At 53.0% G+C, this 22,162-nt stretch overlaps 4 protein-coding genes across 4 annotated transcripts; 2 read left to right on the forward strand and 2 right to left on the reverse strand.

Annotated features, from left to right (window-relative positions):
- Positions 1 to 316: 316 nt before the first annotated feature.
- CLUP02_05669 (glycolipid 2-alpha-mannosyltransferase) lies at positions 317 to 3,847 on the forward strand (the record flags this gene model as incomplete). Its single annotated transcript, XM_049284675.1, has 14 exons — positions 317 to 514; positions 570 to 638; positions 723 to 804; positions 845 to 937; positions 986 to 1,032; positions 1,108 to 1,228; positions 1,390 to 1,502; positions 1,594 to 1,724; positions 1,782 to 1,873; positions 1,914 to 2,022; positions 2,082 to 2,245; positions 2,543 to 3,083; positions 3,152 to 3,590; positions 3,713 to 3,847. 14 exons carry the CDS (start codon positions 317 to 319, stop codon positions 3,845 to 3,847), a joined length of 2,334 nt encoding a protein of 777 aa, XP_049141818.1.
- A 553-nt stretch (positions 3,848 to 4,400) lies between these two features.
- Positions 4,401 to 5,671, reverse strand: CLUP02_05670 (EXS family protein; the record flags this gene model as incomplete). The annotated part of the gene is made up of 2 exons (XM_049284676.1): positions 4,401 to 5,530; positions 5,581 to 5,671. 2 exons carry the CDS (start codon positions 5,669 to 5,671, stop codon positions 4,401 to 4,403), a joined length of 1,221 nt encoding a protein of 406 aa, XP_049141819.1.
- A 2,411-nt stretch (positions 5,672 to 8,082) lies between these two features.
- Positions 8,083 to 11,196, reverse strand: CLUP02_05671 (uncharacterized protein; the record flags this gene model as incomplete). The annotated part of the gene is made up of 7 exons (XM_049284677.1): positions 8,083 to 9,759; positions 9,814 to 10,134; positions 10,300 to 10,477; positions 10,533 to 10,618; positions 10,689 to 10,757; positions 10,842 to 11,129; positions 11,158 to 11,196. 7 exons carry the CDS (start codon positions 11,194 to 11,196, stop codon positions 8,083 to 8,085), a joined length of 2,658 nt encoding a protein of 885 aa, XP_049141820.1.
- Positions 11,197 to 11,331: 135 nt separating this feature from the next.
- CLUP02_05672 (calcium-transporting P-type ATPase) lies at positions 11,332 to 20,900 on the forward strand (the record flags this gene model as incomplete). The annotated part of the gene is made up of 22 exons (XM_049284678.1): positions 11,332 to 11,509; positions 11,554 to 11,682; positions 11,805 to 12,007; positions 12,066 to 13,239; positions 13,297 to 14,595; positions 14,648 to 15,182; positions 15,355 to 15,373; positions 15,447 to 15,530; positions 15,554 to 16,807; positions 16,861 to 18,067; positions 18,126 to 18,150; positions 18,211 to 18,247; positions 18,335 to 18,430; positions 18,571 to 18,953; positions 19,009 to 19,057; positions 19,179 to 19,221; positions 19,323 to 19,548; positions 19,768 to 19,945; positions 19,994 to 20,018; positions 20,078 to 20,534; positions 20,587 to 20,741; positions 20,806 to 20,900. 22 exons carry the CDS (start codon positions 11,332 to 11,334, stop codon positions 20,898 to 20,900), a joined length of 7,851 nt encoding a protein of 2,616 aa, XP_049141821.1.
- Between the last annotated feature and the right edge of the window lie 1,262 nt (positions 20,901 to 22,162).

A 22,162-nucleotide genomic window follows, 5' to 3' on the forward strand; every position in this document is an offset into this window, starting at 1 on the left:
TGAACTCAATCAGTGGCCACACCCATCCTGTTACCTGCTTAAATCAGTTTGCTTGTTTGTTTGTGTTGTCCCATCGTAAAGGATGCCGGGATGCATCAAGAACTCCCCCGGTCATGTCCTTGCAAGTCGTTGGATCACAGGGCTGACGCAGTGGTTATCCTGCTCCCTGTGCCACCCCTGGCTTCCCACCTGATGAACCACTTGCTCCATATTCGTAGACGCGGGACGGTAGGATCATGAGTTTAATCGACTTTGACAGGCGCAGAACAAGGGTTCCTCGGTGCGTAACGTTGGGGTGTTATTGGAGGATCCCACCATGGATGCTTGGCTGTTATTCCAAGGCTCGGGTTGTACTAGCTTCATCAACCGCCAAAAGACACTCAGTCATTATAACCGCGAGCCAGTAAGATGGACAAAGAAGCCAAGAAAACTGTTGCGCCGCGTGCTGGGCGACAAACACGCTACTCTTCAATCTGGAGGAGCGCCTTCATATTGGACACCGGCAAGCCGTGTTGTCTAGAGTGGAGGTAAATCGCATGGCTGTAAGTGGCATGCATCACAGCAGAAAGCTGAGCGCTCCTATCTTCTTCACCAGCAAATCTCCATTAGCATTGTGCCGTAGAATCGAGTTTCCAAATGTGCGTTGACGACGTTGGTAAATAGGCAAGTTGCGCCCGCAGGCCTTCTTCAAACCTCTGACCCGACACCATGGCTCGAGCTAGGTGATCTCAATCGGCGGCATGGGTAGAGGAATCTCGGCCTCCCCCGCCGACCTCGCCGGCCTTTGCAATCAAATGAAGATGGGTCTGCCAAGATAACCCCGTGGGGCTTCCTTAGTGATGAGCCGCTTCTCCCGGGACGAGGGCGATCTTGGAGATCTTCCGCTGGCCTTCTGAGACACGGGGATTGAATAATCGTAACCCCGCTAGCACCATGAGTATGACTGAACCCTCCTCGGCACTCCGTACACGCTGATATAACTTAGGTATTGGAAAACCCTCCAGATCTTGGCCGTTGAAACATGGAAGAACCGTTTGAGGGGTTGGACCTTGAACGCATCCGGGACAAGAAATTGCACATGGCCTGACAAAACTTCTGATTTGGTAGGTGTTTCCGCGTCATGGAACCGCAAACGGAACGAGATATTGCGAACCCCTCGTTCAGCAGACCATGGGTGGGCCGCTGCTGCTCTGTGTGACGTTATCTTTGGAATCCGTCTCTGGTGCCGGTCTGGACCCCGAAGACCGGAGAGAGATAGACTTTTCTATGTTTGGAAGCTTTTCAACCAGTTTATTCCATTTCCGACGTTAAAAATATGACTGTCTGGTGTCTGGCCTCGAAGGGTCTTCATCACATGAGTAAAGTCGTCTGCGGGCTGTCGCCAACCAGTCTGGAAGTCTCAGTCAAACTCGGCGACGAGACAGTGCAAGCGCTGTCCGCGCTCCGAGAATGAATCTTTCACGAAAAAGGTCTTTGAGGCTCGGGGCGAGATCAATTGGCTGGTGCCATGAGAAGTGGCGCATCGATTCTCCCTGACTGGACGTGCTTCGTGACGGGCCGCGGCCCGGTAACTTTTCTTCGACGACGCACTAGATGGCAAGACAAGCAGCGGGGCGTACCCCAGAGCTCCCAATTAAGAAATCAGTCTTGATCAATGAAGTGCTGAAAACAAGCACAAATTCGTCCCAATTATGCAAAGACGAAGTTGAATGGGCATTTCCAAAGTGCTCAAGCCTAACCCACATCGGTCCATCCCTAGCTAGTCGGTCAGAACTCCCCAGAGCGGGCTTTGTGAGAGACCTAGACGAGAAGGTCTTCCTAAGCCAGAGAACATTTGTTCGGTATACCCAGAAGGGGCAAGAGACGGTGGATTGTCGGAAGTCGGACTTTGATGCCTGGACTGACATTGCAAGCCGCCCGCCGTCCTGCACTGCTCAGAAGGATGGCAGGAGGATCGGAACAAAATGCTGCTAGCACGACCTCCTTTTTCGATCCCATCATAAGCCTTTGGTCCTTATGCAAGTTCGTGCGAAAGGGCTGACATTCCGCCGCTAAGTCAAGCACTGGCCCGTCCCGGCAAGTGGGAGCCAATGCCGTCCCATTTTGCGTCTCGATGGCGTGCAGACCATCGCAGAGCTAGTCAAGGGGTTGTCCCCCCCCAAGCTGCTCTCCCTTCACAGCACCGCCAGTCTAGAAGGCGCCGGCCCCAAATCGAGCCCAGGACCTGATTTTACGTGTCTCTGGCGTACGTCAGCTCTATCAGTCGGCTTCTTTAGATCCAGCTCGAACAAGGAATAATTAGCACGTGTATGTGTTGTTGGAGGTCAATGCTGTAGGAGGTAGCAAGTTGTAGCCTGGCATTCCGTGTTGCACGGCGGTTTCGTCAATAGCGTAGTCGTATGTCTTATTCCTTCAGCCCAGCTACTCGAACTACTCGCTGGGAGTAAAACCTACTGAGCTCCATCTCAAAACTTTCTTTCTGCATTCCTCTTACATTTGTCTGTCTTTCTCGTGGTGCGTCTGTGAAAATAGGCTCATGTAGCCGTGCCCCCCATTGCGATGATCCGCCGATATCTGAGCCCGCGGCGACGGCCGTCGCGTTTCCGACTCCCCAGCTGGCTTTGGCTGCTTCTCGCGTTTGGTGTGATGGAGTCTGTACTTCATTGCAGAACCTTCAATGCGCCACGGCCAACCGTCGAGCAAGATCCGCCCTTCTACACGTCTTGTCGCGAACCAGATGTGACAGGCAAACGTGAGAATGGAGTTTTGGTGATGTTGGCGAAGAACTCGGAGCTTAAGGAAGCCAACCATACGGTTGCCTCGCTTGAGAAGCACTTCAACCGATGGTTCCACTACCCAATCGTCTTCCTCAACAACGAGCCATTCGACGACCGTTTTATCGAGGTGTTGAACAGTACGGCGAGCGGAGGGGCGACATTTGAAGTGATTCCGCAGGAAGACTGGACATATCCCGCGTGGGTCAACCAAACAGCCGCGAAGAGCAGTATCGTTGAGCAAGGGGCGCGGGGCACTATGCATGCAGGCCAGGAAGGTTACCACCATATGTGTCGTTTCTATTCAGGGTCAGTGACAATTCCCCAGCGTCCAGCTTAAGCTTCTTGGGGGCACGTACTGACTTTAAAACCTGCAGGAGTTTCTACCAGCTCGAAGCTCTGCGAAAGTACAAATGGTACTGGAGACTGGAACCCGATGTCGATTTCCTCTGCTCGATTACCTACGATCCGTTCGTGGAGATGGCTCGGCGGAAGAAGGTATACGGCTTTACAATCTCCTTATGGGAAGAATGGGACACGGTACCGTCACTCTTTCGACACACGGCCGAGTTCAAGGAGGCGTTCGATCTGGCGTCTTCGGCATTGTGGAAGGCCATGATGGAACCGTCATGGCTTCCGTATCCACTGCGGCCGCTGATGAGCCTGCTGCCGCACCGCGATCAATCTGGCGACGCCTGGAGCGGCTGCCACTATTGGAGCAACTTCGAGATAGCAAATCTCGACTTCTTCCGCGGAAAACAGTATCAGGCTTTCTTCAAGGCGCTCGATGATACGGGAGGCTTCTATTTTGAAAGGGTAAGTGGATTTCCAACGGTATTTTCAGTCAGTATTGTGTGGTGGGCAAAGGATCGGACTTGGAAAAGAAGGCTCGGAGATGAAGAAGTTGAGGGATGTCGTTGGAGAATTGGAATGACAAGGAAGCCAAGCTTCTGCCTTCCTTCTCCACCGTGAGCTTTGATGCTCCTTCTTCCAAGACTTGCCGAGTCGCATCTCGTCCAACCACGTTCTCTCCCCTGTGCCCGAACCCTTGGCAGCCTGAAGTCGATCACTAACCAGGATTTTGCGTTGCATTTAGTGGGGTGACGCCGCTGTACACTCACTGGCCGTCGGCATGCTTCTCGACGCGGACAAAGTGCATCATTTTGAGGATTTCGGATACAGGCACGACGAACTGTTTCAATGCCCGGCTAATGCGCCAGACGGACAATTGCCTGGGTCTCAGACGCTTGGGAATGCGTCGTCATACTCAACACCAATTGATGGAGGAATCGGGTGTCGATGTGAGTGTAACGGCAAGGTAAGGAGGAACCATAACGGATACTGCCTCAATAAGTTGAAGGAGCCGAACACTGCGCAGCGACCTTGGTTTTCTTGGACATTGTAACGTGAGTTGGAGCGGTTGGATAGACGCGCGCTGGAGGAGACACACAGAAGTATACCCATGTTTTGTTAGAATACATAGAAGAAGGATTCGTTGATACAGAAATCTAAGCCCAGGTCAAGATCTTATTCAGATCCGCTTCCGTCTAGACCAATAACTCCAGGCACCTATAGTCACACACGTACATTACAAGGTCTATCTCATCAAGGAAGCTGGCGTAGCTCCTAATCTTCATCAGAGTCATACTTGCCTTGGTAGTCCCCAAGCAAGATGTCGTCCACCGCAAGTCCCGACGTGTTGTTCCGCAGCCACTCTGTTTCAATCCGGAAGAAAATCCATACCCATCGTCTGAATACCTCGAGTGACTGCAGTAAGAAGATGGAACTCTCGAAGTCGGTAAACTTGTCCAAGTGTGCGTTCAGCTTGAGCGACCAGGTACACCGCAGCATCAAGTCCATCCCGATCACACCATAGTAGATGACAGGCTGCTGGAAAACAAGCCGCCGGCGAAGCCCGAACGGGTGCTCCGGATTGTTGCGCTCGCGTGCCGACGAGAATAGTGTCAGATCCCAATCCTTGGCAACATCCCAATACCACGAGTAAAGGGAGTTGACCAGCACTGCCACCAGCCATGCTCTGTTCAATCCAGGCGCTGGCTGATCAGCCGGAACGCTCCGCTGCAGTGCGCTGAAGATGATAACGGGGAAAGCCGTGGCGTATTTGGTGGCGTTGGCCAGATGCTGTCCGCCCCAACCGACTGACTCCTTGTAAGGCGCTCTCCGGACTCGAAAGTACTCGATGATGCACTGCCTGAATCGTATCGCGAAAGGCACTGCCATGATGAGCGGCACTATCACTGTTCCGCCGCAGTTTCGGTCCGGTCGCGCAGTCGAAGACCCTGACGGCGTGAAGAACATGCAAAGCACCACGTAAAGATCTCCCAGGATCTTGGAGTAGCTCGTCAATACGTCGGCGAGCAGGATATCTCCAAATTTCCCATCCTTTGCTTCTGCTATACCTCCGATACTCACGCGTCGCAGTGTAGCGAGAAACCGCGATCGCCCGCCTTGCGAAAAGTTGCGGATGGGCACAAAGAACAGGGCCGCAAGGGCGACCAGGTAGGTCATCGGTAACCAGTCATACTCGATGACAAGGGCGGGGTTTCGACGGGAGAAGATCCAGAACGTCGAAATCGAGAGAAGGAAGACCGTCGAAAGTACGGTCGCAAGGCGGTAAGTCGATAGGTGATGCGCCGGTTGTGTCGGAGAGGATCGCGAGGGATATCGAATCAGGGAGGGCACATCGATCTTGACTTTGTGCAGGTAGTGGAGGTTGACACCCCAGCCCCATACGGCTATGCCATAGTCAGCGTGTCATTTCAGTCTGCGCGCAGTCGCGACCTACCGAGAACAATAATGAATCCAATGCGATAGGGTAGGGGAAAGGTCAAGCTGAACGAGTCGAGCTGCGACTCAACCTTGGGATCACCGTCCATGGTTTTTGGTGGAAGGGGGAAGAGGCATCGAGTGAAGGAAAGGAAAGGCGAACTCTCTGGAGCCAAAATTCGAGTGCAAAGGAGTGACGAGAATACAAAGAAGATTCAGATGAATTAAAATCCGAGTCGCTCAAGACGTGGATCGCAAAGCCTCGAGGTCGACCTGGAAATGAAGATAGGTAGTTTGTCCCGTACTCTGTACAGTTCAGGAGGTAAATTGTCCTGTACGTCTTATCGTTATCAATCAGGCGGATGGTCTGTGCCTCAAGGGACCTTACCACCTTACGTACCCCTGACGGCGCTGCAATAACGTCTAGCATAATTCTTAGGTAACTGACTGGGTCAAGTGGCTTTCATGGTGATTCCAATTCAAACGCATTACCATAGGCTCGCGAAATGAGCATTGCCTAATCGTTTTAAGGATGTCTGGAGAGTTCAAAAGCTCTGCTTCACCTTTGTACCCAAGGTAAAACCTTGCAAGAGGTAAAGTCGAGGTCGAAAGCTGAGGCAAATGAGGTTTCCCTTATTAGCATGAAAGAAGACAATTTGAAGCCATCAGGCCCATGGCTTTGACACATGCGATGTGAATAGGGCCCTCATAAACATAGGTATTCTAATTCGTCTTCGATCGAAGAGGGCATTGAGGGCTCCACGTCGCTGCCGGACGCTGGGTGCCGGGCTTGGCGGGCTTTCTTTCGGATTTGAGTGTCATGTCACCAGCATTACTTGCAAATACACTGTGTGATTAAGATTGCCCGAAACTTGTCATTTGACTAGTAAACCAGCCCCTTGCAGTAAGAATGTTAGGGCGGCGTGGTTCAAGACTGTGTCAATTGATGCCAGCGGAGACGAGGTCCTTCGTGACTAATAAGCAGACATGTCAATGACAAAGTGATTTAGGAGACGCTATACTTTAGAGCTGTAACATCTGAGGGCATGTAGGCGCATGTGGCTTCAGTTCTGAGCTCATCACGGGTGTAGATGAGGAAGGCATTGTCGATGACCGCCATGTAGTACTGGCTACGTAGGAATAGCAAATCCTGGACGGTGAGCTATGTTTCCGTATAAGTGACGGCTTCCATGGACACTTTCTCTGAAGGCGCAGTGTTTTTCTTCTCCAGTAGGCTTTCGGTAAGGTACTGCCTAACTCCAAGCTTGATACTGCAGATTCGAGATGCAGGTGAGAATCGGTACACTAAGAAGGGTTTCTTACACCGGCCATTAGCCATCAATAGTCCGGTTCTTAGCATCCTCTCGTACTTCTATCAGGAAGGCCTCGTCCTCCTCGCGTGTCAAATCCAGCCAGTCGCTCCAGGTGGTCCTGTAGTACAGCGGATACGTTCCCCCCACCCCTTAACAAGGTAAGCATGCTTGCCAGATCTATATATTGAAGTTGCTGTTGGTAACATTTTCGACGGAGTTCTACGTTCGTATCACCAAGTTTCAAGGAATAGATGAAGATGACTAGTGGTGGCTGGCAACGTAAAGAATCTTTGAACTTTGATAGAACCAGTGATATAAGGGCGGATATATTAGAAAGTGACATGGAATGGCTCATTCACTCATGCTCATGCTATTCGAATCGTATTCCTTTTCCCTCCCAGGATACCGATACATTATTGAAGATGTGCTTGAAAATCTTGAAATTTGACAGACTTATGTTTCCAAATGGGGGTAATGGCACAAAGAGCTAGAAAGCCTTCATTTGCTAGCTTGCTGGAACAAGTGTTCACAAAGTGACCAACGCTGAGCAATTTCAATCCCTCTTACATGCGAAAGATGCGAATTGTGCAACATGAACCAATCATCACAATTATTGGTCCATCTGTAATCTTGCGATACTAGCGAGCACTTGTTCACAACATGGTGGCTCCGCTGATGAGGAAAGTTTGTATAGTTGTTTTCATAGATTACACGAGTCTGTAGTGAGGTATGTTTTAGGGCTAGAAGGGCGTGGCACAGAGACTATTGCATTCAAAATATCATTGCAGTCTATCAACCGCTCACTTGAGGTATCTAGATGATTGAAATGTCTAGCTTCATTGACAATGGGATCAGCTAACTAGGTACTGAGGTATCCTTACAGGCCCGTCATGGCCTCAATCAAAAACAAGCTATACTAGCAGTCCAACAGAAAAAAAAGCCAGTAGAAACCGACAATAAGCCACTCCAAACGACGAAGATGCGGCTCGGGTTCCCAAATCATGCTTTTCCCACCCTCCCAGGCCGCAACAGCATCTGGTATCTCTCCAGCCTCCCAATTTACTCCAAACGCCACTTGGCAGAGTGCCATTTCCAGGACCGACCCCAAAACGTAGTCCAACAGAGAGAAAGAACGGTTACTTTACATGCCAAGCCTCCAAAAGCTATGCATTAATCGAGTGGTCTTCGCCAAAGCAAGCAGCGAACGTCTATGCCTCCACCGCAACAGCCGGGGCGCTGACTGCTGCTAGCTCGGGCTGGTTGAGCTCCTCCTCCTCGGCGATCTCGCCGCCTGCTTCGCGTTCAGCCCAGGCTCCCCAGAGGCCACGCTTGGCTCGGACTTTGATAGGTGCGCCGAGTGTCTCGCCCTGCTCAACCTTGATCGCGTCCTTCGTGGCCAAGACCAGACATTCGAAAAACATCTTGGTGGCGTCAGCCTTCGTCGTTCTCCCCTCGGGAAGGAGGTCTTGGAAGACCACGGCAGTCTTCTTGCGCTTGTCGGCGTCGTGCTCGGCGTCGGGGCCAAAAATGTCTCTTAGCACGTGGACAGCGTGCTTGGTACCCATAGAAACCGGACCACTGTCCTGAGGGTGGACGGCAGGAGCTGTTGTCTCGTCAAAGTCGGGCATGGCGCTGCCTTCGCGCGAAACAGGTCGGCCGGTGTTGTCGTCGTCTCCTCCAAAAGCAATGCCCTCCTCATCAGCCGGGATCTCAAGAATAGTGCCATCGGCCGCTATGCTTTGGTTGCCCAACCCGGCATCTTCGACAGCAAACGCGTCATCCTCTTCGACATTCAGGCGAGGCGACTTGGATGTGGCGCCGTTGTCACTCTCCACATCAGCGATTCCGCTATCCCGCTTCCTCTTCAACTCGTTTGATCGGCTGACAGCCTCGAGGGAAAGCATTCCTCTCAGCTCAGGTGCCCAACCGGCACTGCGACCGTCAAGCATGATGTTGGAGACGAAGCCGCCACTCTTTTGCATCTCCATAAGAGCCAGAACGAAAGGATCTCTAGGCAAGAACGATTGAGCTCTGAGGATATTGGCGTGGTTGGCTTGTTGGTCTTTGATGTGAGTGCTTGAAAGCATCGTCTGCTCGTCAGGCAACAGAACCTTCCTCTTCTTGGCTCGTTGGGGATGACGAATGACTGTATGCTCCTCCTCCTCATCTGGCTCATAGAGATCTGTGTGCTGGATACGGGAGTACTCCTCCTCAACTTCTCTCGCGAACTCCGGGTCGATTTCCGACAGTGGTGATTCGGAGATACGACCACGAGGCATATCCAGAGGACCGCCAGCAAGACCGGGAACAACAGATTGATCGCCGAGAGGGAATTGGAAGTCGTCATCGCCCATTTGAATGTCACCCTCCTCGTCAGCGATACGGACGGTGTCGTCGCCAAAGTCAAGGTTCAGACCCAGTGAAGGCTCACGTTCGGTCTGGTCCTTGCCTCGCGGCATGATGTCGAGCTCGCTGAACATGTCGTCCTCGACTGAGCGAGCCAGAGGCGCGTCTCTTCCCATTTCGATGGTCGTATCCATGCGGGTGGGTCGCTCATCAATGTCCATGCCAAAGTCGAGTTCAAGATCGAGATCTTCCATAGGTGCAAGCTCCAGTTCGTCATCGAGGGTGTCCGCCTGGTTGAGGAATTGGCTGTTGTTGAAATCCTCTTGAAGGTTAATGTCGCGGTTGCTGACACGCCCCTTGCGACCGACTGGAGTAGCTGTGACATCGTCCATTTGCGACAAAAGCCAAGCGGCATCAGGAGGCGGCGGGAGATCCAGGTTGTCTAGTGGAGTAATCTTGTCAGGCAGCAGCAGCGCTTCGCGGTTGTTGACGTAGAGATTGGCGGCTGCCATGTCGTGATTGTCACTCGAGCGGAAGGCCTACACAAGTCAGTAAAACGCGTCAAATATCCAAGTAGAAGGCAAGAAGCGCACCATCTTGATCTTCATTGAAGCCTCATTGCAATCCTCGAGCAGATAACGGGCTTTGCGATTGTAGATTCTGACAACACCCAGCAGCAACTGGCCACTTAAACGAAGAGCCATCGGGGCCTGGCCAGGCGTAATGATAGCCTCTACACTGTCCGGCAGGTTGGACTGCAAAATGTGCGTCTTTGAAAGCTTGCGCTCAATGTTGGCCGACAGCCAAACGCGGGCCAACGGCCCGCTCTTCTGGAGAAGCGTCTCCGAATAGAACATGGCGGCGACAACGATTCGTGACGCGAGGGTGTTGATGCAAGAGGCAAGAAGCAAGAGCTACTCCTCGTTAGGTATATAGGCAGCGACGCGCGCCGGTGTTGGAGGGGTGGTTGCGGAAGCTCTCGTAAACACGAAAACGCGTTGTTATGGGAAATCGGGTCGCGTTGGGGATGTAGCGGTCGGGGCGAAGTCTAACACGCGCGGAGTACGAGGCGCGGTGACATGAAGCAAGTCGTGAGGATCGCGAAAGGCTGAAAAGTAAGTTGCAGCGATAGCAATAGTAGCAAGAGCGCGATGTGCAGCGATGAGGGAGATGGAGGAAATGAGCAGGACGGGGGGAGTCAAGGTGTGGTGGTCTTCTCTCTCTCGACGCCGTGCCGGTGGACGCAAATTGACGGGGCTGGGATTGGGCAGGGATTGGTCCGCGCAGAATTTGGTGGCACCAGCCACATCACGTGAGACCGTTGCTCCGCTCTTGGATCATCAACTTGCTGACCCGGCGACCATCCCGGAAGCAGCGGGTCATAGGTATCTGCCCGTCCTGTGACGGTGTGAAGAGTACATGGCAGGGATGCCAACTTCCCATGCCTTATCTAATCATTTTCAGGTACGAGGAGGAACGGAGCTTTACCAATAAGGAAGCTGTAAGTCGAAGCAGGCACCATGCATGGTGAATACCACTTGAGGTGTCAAGGTACCGCGGAACATGCAGCTCGAGTTGGGTTTCTAACAGGATATCCTTTTGCCTCGTTCATCTCACCCACAACGCATCGTTCATATGCGGTAAACACCTGAGCTGCAGCTACTACTGTAAGCTGAGCTGAGGAATCTCGAGGCGAGGAGTTCCTACTGCTAAAGGTCCGTTTGGAGATACACATGAGATGAAACCAAAATTGGGTAGTGTGAGCTCTCGAGATATCATTGGAGGCCCAGTGTCTCCAATTTGAATCCCCAACATGATCACCATGCTTTGGGACCTGGAGGCCCTGGCTAAATCTGGCGTGCAGCAAGTCAAATTGTCTTTCAAAGATGAATGTTGGTGTCACCTCGCGCTGCGATTTGAAGGCTCTAGAAACTCACTCGGTGCAACTGTCCTCGATGGTGAAAGGCCCCGTGCATTTTCTCTCCCATACAAACTTGAGCAAGGCAGGAGTAGTACGATAGGTACACTGGCATTGGCACCAAGTCGTCAAATTAGAACCGTTCGTTCCCTTGTATACCTACCTATGGCATGGATAACTTGACGTTGCAGCCATGAGACATGTAACTGATATCGTGCATGCCCATGTCTGGATTGCTTACGGCACTGGAGCAGCCATCCACGGGGATGTGCGGAGCGGCGACACTGATCCCGAGTCCTCGTTCCAGGGCCCCCTGTACAACAGCCACGGACCCGCCGTACTAAGCGTCGCGTTGGCACGCCGCACGCCCTGTCCCTGGTACCAGATTTGGCCATGCATCTGCTACCTATTCCAGCCGAAGGCACACGTTTTCTCATCTTTTACCACGACATCCGCTTGCCTTCACTCAGTCACCAGCTTCCACGAAACTATGTCTTCGGACCTAGCTCCCCGCAATTGATACCTTGGCGACGAAGGACCTTTAGTCCTCCCAAATCGAACGTACTCTGACTTCCGACGACATATCCTTTCGCTTGGGCGCATGCCTCCTTTTCGCTTCGTACACTGACAGATGATCGGCGCTGGGCGTTCTGCAACTATTCCAAGGCCGTGACCGAGGGATTTCTGCCTCGCCATACGCAGATATGCAGTGGCCGTGGCATAAAAGGAAGGGTTCCGACGATGGCGAAGCTTTATTGCCTCTGGCGGCCAAGATGCCGAGCATCAATGGTTTGACCATGGAACCTATGGAGACGGAATCATCGCGATCTAGGCCAGGCCACATTCGAACCACATCAGCGCAATCAAGAGTAATGGGCTCCCTTAACTTCCATATCCTCATTATCTAGCTAATCTCTGTCTGCATAGAGCACCGCCGACGAGTTCTCCTCGATGAGTTCCGCAGAAGCCGCCAGCCGCCTTCAAACGTCACTTACCCACGGTCTATCGCCAACCGAAGCCTTGACTCGACTCAGCGACTACGGTCCGAACGAGATCCCTCACGAACCCCCAGAACCGCTATGGCTTCGTTTCATCAAACAATTCCAAGAGCCGCTTATTTTATTGTTGCTCGTGTCGGCCGGAGCGTCCTTGTTTTTGGGCAACATGGATGATGCAGTCAGCATCACAGTCGCCGTGACCATCGTGGTCTCGGTCGGTTTTGTGCAAGAATACCGCTCAGAGAAGTCGATAGAGGCTCTTAGTCACTTGGTTCCGGCCCATGCCCATCTGGTCCGCTCAGCTATCAGCAAGACACCCGGCAGCGCCAAAACTCCGACTTGGCCGCCACAGGGACCTATGGACGGCACAGAGTCAGTTGGATCTACCACGCCTGGGGAAGAAATGCTGGAAGCAACCTCATCAAAGGTCATGGCCTCACAGCTTGTGCCGGGAGATTTGGTCTACTTCACCACGGGCGATCGTATTCCGGCGGATATTCGGGTCACCAAGGCAGCAGATCTCACGATTGATGAGTCAAATCTCACAGGAGAAAACGAGCCTGTGCGGATCACCGCAGAGACGAAGGCGCGGAGCCTCTTATCTCCTGCATATGGTGCAGACACGCTTCAGCTTCCGAGCCCATCTGCCTTGTCCGACAATCGTGATGCAGGTGGGAGTGGCGAGAATAACATCGCCTGGATGGGCACGCTGGTGAGGTCTGGTCACGGCCAAGGCATTGTTTTTGCAACGGGCGGACAAACCAACTTCGGAACAATTGCGACTAGCGTGTCTGGAACAGAGAGTCCTCGTTCGCCTCTCCAACTCTCCATGGACGACCTAGGCTCTCAGCTCAGCAAAGCCTCGTTCGTGGTCATTGGACTCATTTCGCTAGTCGGCTGGCTTCAAGGAAAGAAGCTGTTGGAAATCTTTACTATTTCGATTTCTCTTGCTGTTGCAGCTATTCCGGAAGGTCTGCCAATTATCGTAACCGTAACCCTGGCTCTGGGCGTTCATAGAATGGCTCGCCATAACGCCATCGTACGCAGAATGCCCAAGGTAGAGACTTTGGGTTCAGTAAATGTTGTTTGTACCGACAAGACAGGTGTGTGGTAGAAGGACTAGAGGGAGATTGAACCAGCTGGTTGCTGACATGCCGCAGGTACTCTTACCATGAACCACATGACAACCGCCAAAATGTGGTACTTTGGTGCTAACGATGCCATTGATGTCGAGTCCGATGATGAAGCGACGGAAACCAAGCCCGATCCTGCTACTCTACGTATTTTACGGATTGGTAACATTGCGAACAATGGTCGCTTAGCACAGCAGTATACTGAAAACGGTGCAGCTGCAAGAGCTGTGTTATCGTCAACTCAAGGAGCTGACTTCACTTCGACTTACACGCGCTGGTGTGGCCAACCTACGGACGTTGCCATGCTCGACTTGCTTGACAGATTCAAGGAACATGACGTTCGCGAGTCTATCGGCCCGCGTCTGACGGAGACCCCCTTCAGTTCTGAGCGGAAATGGATGGGTGTTACCATTGGAACTAACAATAAGGAGTTCGCCTACATGAAAGGATCCATCGACAGAATCCTCGAAGCTTGTGACACCTATCTTACTCGGGACGGCCGAGAGATTGTCCTTGACTCTACGCGTCGTGAAGAGGCCCTGCAAGCTGCTGAGACTATGGCGTCAAAGGGCCTCCGCGTACTTGCATTCGCCAGCGGCGCAGTTTCTAGATCTAGGGGCAGAACAGCACTTGCGCCGACTAGCCGAACCAACACTCCCCAACCCGTCGACGAAACCTACAGGGGCTTGACGTTTGCTGGTCTGGTCGGCATGAGCGATCCGCCAAGGCCAGGAGTTGGCAAGTCAATTAGGAGGCTTCTGCGTGGAGGTGTCAGAGTCGTCATGATAACAGGAGATGCCGAGACGACCGCCGTGGCGATTGGCAGGCAGCTTGGCATGCCGATTGCGAAGCCAATCGAATACGCCTCTAATCAAGCTGCAGTTCGGCCAGTCCTGAGGGGAGAGGACGTTGATAATATGTCAGAAGAGGAGCTCTCCCACGCCATTCAGCACACCACCATCTTTGCTCGCACGAATCCGGACCATAAGCTCAAGATCATTCGGGCTTTCCAGGCCAGAGGTGATATTGTCGCCATGACTGGAGACGGCGTCAATGACGCACCAGCACTGAAAAGAGCGGACATCGGCATCTCGATGGGCTTACACGGGACTGATGTGGCCAAGGAGGCTGCCGATATGATTCTCACGGATGACGATTTCTCAACGATCCTTAGAGCAATCGAAGAGGGCAAGGGAATCTTCAACAATATCCAGAACTTTTTGACATTCCAGCTGAGCACAAGCGCAGCCGGTTTGTCTCTGGTACTTATCTGCACAATACTCGGATTCAAATCGCCGCTGAATGCTATGCAGATCCTTTGGATCAGTAAGTCTTTTCACTTCTAGAGAAGGTTGTGCCCAGACTAACAATATCCCAGACATCATCATGGATGGCCCACCTGCTCAGTCTCTTGGCGTAGAATCCGTTGATGCCGATGTAATGAATCGGCCTCCTCGGAAGCGGAACGATGCGGTACTCACGAGGGCTCTGCTCTACAGGGTAATGACCTCGGCATTCATCATTATGGCGGGCACGATGCTCGTATATAGACGCGAGATGCTTGCCGATGGCGAGGTTAATCGCCGCGACACAACCATGACCTTTACTTGCTTTGTATTTTTTGACATGTTCAACGCAATGGCCTGCCGATCCGAATCAAAGTCAGTTCTGCGAGGCGAGGTTGGGCTCTTCTCAAACACCTTATTCAACTGGGCAGTCTCTCTCAGCATTGCAGGCCAGTTGCTTGTCATTTACTTCCCTTGGCTCCAGGAGGTTTTCCAGACAGAGGCTTTGAGCTTATTCGACCTGTTGGGGCTTTTGATGCTTTGCAGCACGGTGTTTTGGGCGGATGAGTTTAGAAAGTACTGGAAGTATGCCAGACGGCGCATGGGGGGCGGTTACAGTCAGGCAGTGTAGACTAAGACGCGGAAGTATCACTCATGCGAAGGTACGGGGGAATCGTACCAGTCAACGGCCTTAGCATATATATAAAACTCTGAATACGGTAAATAATTTTAACGGCCTTCTCAAAATTCAATTACAAAATCACTACCTGCTTTCGTCCGATGCTCTGGAATAGGACAGCTGTGCAGATCAGCCCAAAGTATGTTCCTCCCTTGCGCCCACACCTTAACCTCGCTTATCGGTGAACTAGGTTCACCGAACCTCCTACCTAGCACTTCGGGCCAGCTAACACCTTGACCTGGACCTCAACCCTCACGGCACAGACAACACCCCCCTACCTCTGCTGGCAGGCCAAGGTAGCTATGCACCCGTCAGCTAGCTCGCGCCAATGTCAACACTCACGAATGGCGTTTCCTCCCATCGCGCGGACAGCGACAATGCCGCCGACGGCGCACACAGCAGCGCTGCGGCCCGACCCAGCTGTAGCGGCACCAGCAGCATCTACGCAGCATCGAGCGTCGCCGAGGTGCATGCTGCCCTCGAAGCTCTCCACGCCCGCGAATCTACAATCACCAGCCGTCTCGACGCACTCCTAGGCTCCCAGGCCGACCTCGCCCGCGAATTAGGACGACTAGACCTGCTGCGCGCGGGGCTCGGTAGTCAGGTCATTGCTGCCCGGTCCGTTGGCAATGACATGCTCTCGACGGCCGCGGACACGGCGGGGCGGCTGAGCAATAAGGTGAAGGAGCTGGACTTGGAGAAGAGCCGGGTCGAGGATACACTCGAGGTTGTGAAGCAGGTCGTCGAGCTCAAGGCTTGTGTCCAGGGCGTCGTGGGCAGCATGGGTGCCCCGCAGGACTGGGAGGCGGCCGCGGCGTACCTTGCGCGGGCGGCGCAGGTGCCGGAAGATATCACCAAGGGCAAATTTGCGGCGTCGATTGTACCGTCCGTCGAGGTTCCCGACCCCCCGTGGGTGACGCTCGAGAACGCCAAGGAGAGTCTATGCGGGCTGTTCCTCAGGGAGTTCGAGAAGGCGACCAAGGAGGGAGACGGTGCCAAGGTGACGAGGTTCTTCAAGCTGTTCCCGCTCATTGGAAGAGGAGACGTTGGTCTGGACGTATATGGGCGGTATGTTTGCCAAGGCGTGGCCGGTACGGCGCGATCGGTATTGAAGGAGAGTCCCGGTGTCCAGGCGAGGAAAGAAGGCTTCTTCTATGCGAATGCTCTCACCAGATTGTTCGACCATATTGCACGCATTGTGGAAGGTCACGGAGGTCTTGTGGAGCTGCATTATGGATCTGGCAAGATGGTTCGTGTCATTGAGCGTTTGCAGCAGGAGGCCGACGTACAAGGAGGCATTGTCCTCGACTCGTGGAGCGATGAGCGAGACGTGGACAGGCGGCTCAAGGACGTCAAGAGCTACCCCTTTTCTTTCTTGGTGCAGAGCTTCCTCCCTCAACAGAGAGGCGGAACCCCGCGGGTCAACTCGCCTGCCATGGGCGCCGGCGCGAACCCGCGAGCTAGTGAGGATGAGGGCGTCAACATGAAGGAGGTCGATGGCCTTCTAAGTGAGATCGCAATCATGCTCGGCCGGTGGTCTCTATACTCCAAGTTCCTAGCAGGAAAGACTCGCGTAAGTTGATTGCCTCCCTACTACTACGAACACGTTACTAACGACTCCTTTAGGACCCATCTACACCCGACGACGCTCCCCTGTCCGTGCCGGAAGTTGTCGTCAAGTCCAACCTCAGGAAGAAGGTTTCGGACAAGCTTACATCCCCCTATAACATCATGATGACTTTCTTCTTCCGAAGATCAGTCGAAAAGGCGTTCCAACTGGACGAGTCGCCAGCGAGCAGCCTGTCTCTCAGTATGAACAAGCACATTGACACAAACCAAGCATTCATCATCTCTGCGGTTGACGACGTCATGTACGTCGTCAGTGCCGTTATCCAAAAGTCAATATCGACATCTCAAAGAGACGTCATCTCATCCGTCATTCCCACCATCGGTCGCGTCCTCGGCTCAGACTTTGTCGGCATGATTCAACGAAAGATGCGAGACGAGTCCTACCCCAAACCAATTGTGCAAGGAGGATTCCCGCCAGAAGACAGGATCATCCAGTTCATCGTCCTCATCAACAGTCTTGATACTGCCAATGAGTACCTCGGACGAATCATTACGACCAACGTCGGAAGCACAAACGACCCGCCAAAGGTAAATGGCGATGCTCATGAGGCATCACTTAGAGACACATTCCCTTTCGACAAGGACGTTGCTTTCGTGGCTTCTGCTCTCAACACACTGCAAAGCTCCTTCACCACGAAGACCACCGAGCTTCTCAACGAGGGACTCCAGGTTCTCTTCAAGCAGGTCGTTCAACCACGCCTTCGGCCTGTGCTCAGCGACACCTTCCGCGACGTGGACTACTCTTTGACGGAAGAAGAGCTAGCTGAGTTTGCTCAACAAAACGACGAGGACGAGGAGGAGATGCTAGACCAGGTGTCCCGTCGCTTTGAGCACGGCTGGGACCAACTCATGAAGCCTGTCGCGCGTCTCATGACGCCTCACACCTTTACGACGCTCCATGACCTGACGGCGCGGTACCTCTCGCGTGTGCTCGAACGCAGGGTCTGGGATGCCCGGGCAAACGCCTATGGTGTTATCCGCATGGAGCGCGACTTCTCTAGCATCGTCAGCACCGTGTCCAAGGGCAACTACGGCGTCAGAGAGCCGTTTGCGAGGGTCTCACAGATCTTGATGGTGGCCAACATGGAAGAGGAGGAGTGGGAGGAGATTTCTGCTCAGCCGGATGACGGGGAGGAGGATGGAATGATTTGGGTTCTGACCGAAGATGAGAGGCGGCGGGCGAGGCATCTTACGTCTAGGGAGCGTAGAGGATGAGTTTCCATCTCGAGGGAAAGAGAAGAGATGCACTCCTCCTTTCTCAGAGAATGAGGCTTTTGTGCAAAAGAAGTGATGGGCGGATTTGGAATACAGAAAAGCTGATGAGAAATGACCTCCTTTTCACTCCAGCAAAGCGGCATTTCACGATCAAGATGTTTGCTTGGGGGTGGGTATCCAAGATACAAAGAATATTATCGAGACTGTTACAAGCATCTGTGCTGTTTAAGGATCTGCTTGATTTAATGGTGAATAGCACGGGTCAAAGACGTATCGATCTATGGCCGCACCTGCCATCGAGTATGACAGCTCGAGGCCATTTCTTAACAACTCGACATTTTTGCCTCGTCACGTAATCCTGCCTCCTTCCTAGTAGGACCCCACCCGGCCTATACCTTCCCACACTCGAGGCTTCCATCACGATCCATACTCTACTTTGAGCAAGAGAAATCTTCTCTCAATCATCGCTACCTTCCACCTGCCATCCTCAAGTTCCCACATCTTCCATGTCACGGCCCCCCTGACCACACTATCAAAAAGCGAAGAGATGGTGGCGACATCGAAACTACGAGCAAATGTCTCAAGCAGTTGGTTTGCATGCCATGCGATGTCCTTGAACAAAACCCTGCCGTCATCTGTCGGTTGGCGTCTATTGATTGCGTTGACATCCATGACAAGGCTGACATGATGATGGGACTCATCAGTCTTGAGCACTTAACCTGTAGGGTTAATCGATGTCTTTTTCTTCGCGTTTCCATCCTTGAAGGGGTTAGGTTGGATCAAGGAGGCTACTCCAGCTCTGACAGCCGAGCTGATCTGGAGTATCTGCAGGATGAACATATCCACGGTCATACCGCGAAGCCTGTCCCCGAGGTGTAAGTACAGATCATCTCGACTACTTGAAGTCCATTCGAGCTGACTGAACCCCAGTATCTCGGAACTCAATTTCCCTTGGTCATATATGGCCGTCGTCTATCGAGTACGAGCGCGTGTCATTAACGGGTAAGATCGACTATAGCTATGCTTTTAGGTAAGGTACTGTGAAGGCAAGTATGTCAAAAATATCCGCCACTAATCCCTGGTTGATGATCTTCACTCAGGGTGAGACTGATCGTGCCGTTTCGGAGATCAGATTTCGGCGATGTGGCCTAAGAGGCAATTCAAAAGAGCTCCATCTTCGAATACTTAAGACGGTATCGTGCTGGCGGTGACTAAGAAGTGTCCTTGAGGAATACGCCTGCGAGGCAAACCCGCATCTTCGACAGAGACAGGTTTGTCGTGTACTCTGCGATCGCTCTGGTACATTACGAGCCGTCAAATTGCCCCTGTATTCACTCCTTATGGCCAAATTTTCACCTCCGAAGAACGAAACGTCGAACGTGTTAACAACTACACTGGTGGGAAGAACAGAAACGAGCGAGACCTCCAGACGAGCAAAACTTGTGGGAAAGGAATGAAAAGCAGGCCCAGGTATGTTGAGCCCTCATCGAGTTGATCTGTGAGCATATCCGTATCACTTCTGACTGTAGGTCGGATTCTTTCGACTCTGTCACAACATAACGTCTATGAATGAACGAGCAGGGCGGGCGGCACTGACTTCGTTTAGGTATCTCGTCGCTAAAAGCTAGTCACATTCCCGACCCCTCATAACCAATAGCCTGACATCGCCTTGTAACGCGGTCGCGGTAGCAGCAGAAAGCATTGCTTGAGGTCCAACCACCAAGCTTTGCAGTCTATGCAGAGAGCCGATATCATGTATAAATGGGTCCTCCATTTCTTGTCCACTGCCTTGCTATCACCATCTCTCACGCAACATAAAAGATGGCCACGGGCTCAATCTCAACTCTCCATTCTCAGGACTAATCAAGTGAGCTCAGTCGTTGGGAGAATGCTTGGCACACTGACAGGGTCCAAGTTCCGGCGTTTCAAGGGTCACCCGCGTAGAGACGGTTCGAAACTAGCCATCGATGACGACCGCCGCTCACCTGAAGACACTGAGGGTTCGGCAGCGTGGAACCGTTTGCGGGCCGCGACAAGAATACTCTACGATTGGTGGCGACCAACGACGGCGCGTCGTCGACTACCCCAGGATGGCCGTCGAATCACTTCAGGATCCTGAACAACTTCGAGCTCGGACCCAGGCTTCGATGCATCATCTGCTGCTCGATCGAGACGAACTATTCTGTGCGTCGGCGGAGTCTCGAAGCTGGCCACGACTTCGGACGGACCACCATCCGTCCAATTCACCCGAGTCAGAGAACCTACACTAGCATCTGGCAGATCGCAGCATGGTTCCAGAGGGCGTTTTTTGCAACAGAGACGCCGAGGGGACCGAAGAAGCAGAATGGTGGGACCCTGAGACTTTGCATTGCACCAAGTCTGGATGCATTCCATGACGCCCATTATCTGCCAAGATGGCCCGACGACGTATACCAACCATACATTCTAGACGACTTGTATTCGTAAAGAGATGCTGAGGCAGGCGGCGGCCACATGCCTCTTCGGCAGCGGGAATGCCGGCCTGAACAAAGACCCTCGGTCTCGGAGCGGTAAGGAGCCAGTAACGGCAGACTCCAGAGACGGGCGGCGAGCGGAAAAGGCGCGTGGCTGGCGCCATGACGCCAAATTCCACGCGCAGAAGGACTCGGACCTGCAAGCGACGAGTATTTTTCTCTTTCTCGATTCTTTGAGTGGTCGCAGGAGAGTATCCACGGTTTCCACTGTGAGTGGATTGTCCCATTGGAGTGGGCAAGATGCAAGACCACGACATCGACATGGTGTTAGTAGGTGGGTTTTGGACATGGATTCTCGTCGACCCTTGACATTCTGGGGTCCTTTTTCGGGTTCTTGAATATGCGGAGCTCCTACTTATGAAATGCGGGACGTTGACTGGGCGCAGAGATCGATGCGATGTAGACCTTCCTTTTGACAGTCATGCAACAGTCACCATTGGCTGGGAGGCATAGTATTACGGGGGTCAACTCCAAGCTTTGCCATCCGGGAGAAAAAAAATGCAATCCCTTTGGGTTTCTGAATCCCTTCGGCACATGTCTCGCGCGGACGGCTGAGTCTAGCAGCGGTCAAGAACGGGCGCTCGGGTCCGACTGTCGTCATGCAAACCAGCCCGGGTCGAGTTAGTCGTTTTTGGAGACATTCACGATTCCCAAGCTCCTCCAATCTCGAACGGTAAACCGGGGGCCGGAGGAGGAGGAACAGCAGCTGGCGCCAGAAGTGACTCCAGTGAGCCCGCCCCTCTCCGATCTGTGCCGTAATTCTCCTCTCCCACGCTTCACCCTTGGCCCGGCATCTGGCAGCTTGGTTTGGACGGAGATCATGCCAGGATCTGGTGACGGATTCGGGTTCCTTCAGGCGCCTTAGCGAGAGTTTCCGACGCCCAGGTTCAGCCCATGGCGCCCAGCCCGGAGCATCCAGCCTTCTGCAGACTGTGTGTGTGCTGTACGACAGTTTGCCAGGCCCGCATCCCCCGAGTCGGGTCTGCCCAATTGCCTGATATCTGAATCCTTGGATTATTACGGACACGCGAGCGCTGAGTCGTCGATGGGCCTGCTGAGTCGCTGACGCCGACGACCACTTGCAGAAATCGCAGCCATAAGGGGTACGGAATCCGCTCAATCCCCACCTGCTTTCGCTTGACCCTTGTGTTTATGTCAAGCGCGAACTCCATTTCAATGCGTTGGATGAGGCAGGAGACTACGGAGTAATATGCACATGCCAGCCTCAGAAACAGGACAGGACAGCGCAATTCAAGGCACAGCATGCAGCGAAGAGGAGCAGAAGTGAGGAGTCCACGACCAAGCGGCATATTTCGGGCGACTAAACAGCCACTTCCATTATTTGGAAGCTGCTTGCTTGCGCCGCTGCTGACTCATTTGGGGCATCACTGAGTCTGCGATGTTGGGTTTCGCGCGGGTTCGCTGAATATGGCACCCAAGGCAACGAAAAGAGCGGATATGGCTGGTGGATTTGAGATGTTGTTGTCTTGTTGTGTTGTCTTGCCGCCATTCGCTACGACGCTACAACAATGCAGCCGCCCGTGGGAAATCACCATGGCAATCCGACCGAG

The sequence above is a fragment of the Colletotrichum lupini genome, chromosome 3, assembly GCF_023278565.1.
Source record: "Colletotrichum lupini chromosome 3, complete sequence".
Classification (NCBI taxonomy): Eukaryota; Fungi; Ascomycota; class Sordariomycetes; order Glomerellales; family Glomerellaceae; genus Colletotrichum; species Colletotrichum lupini.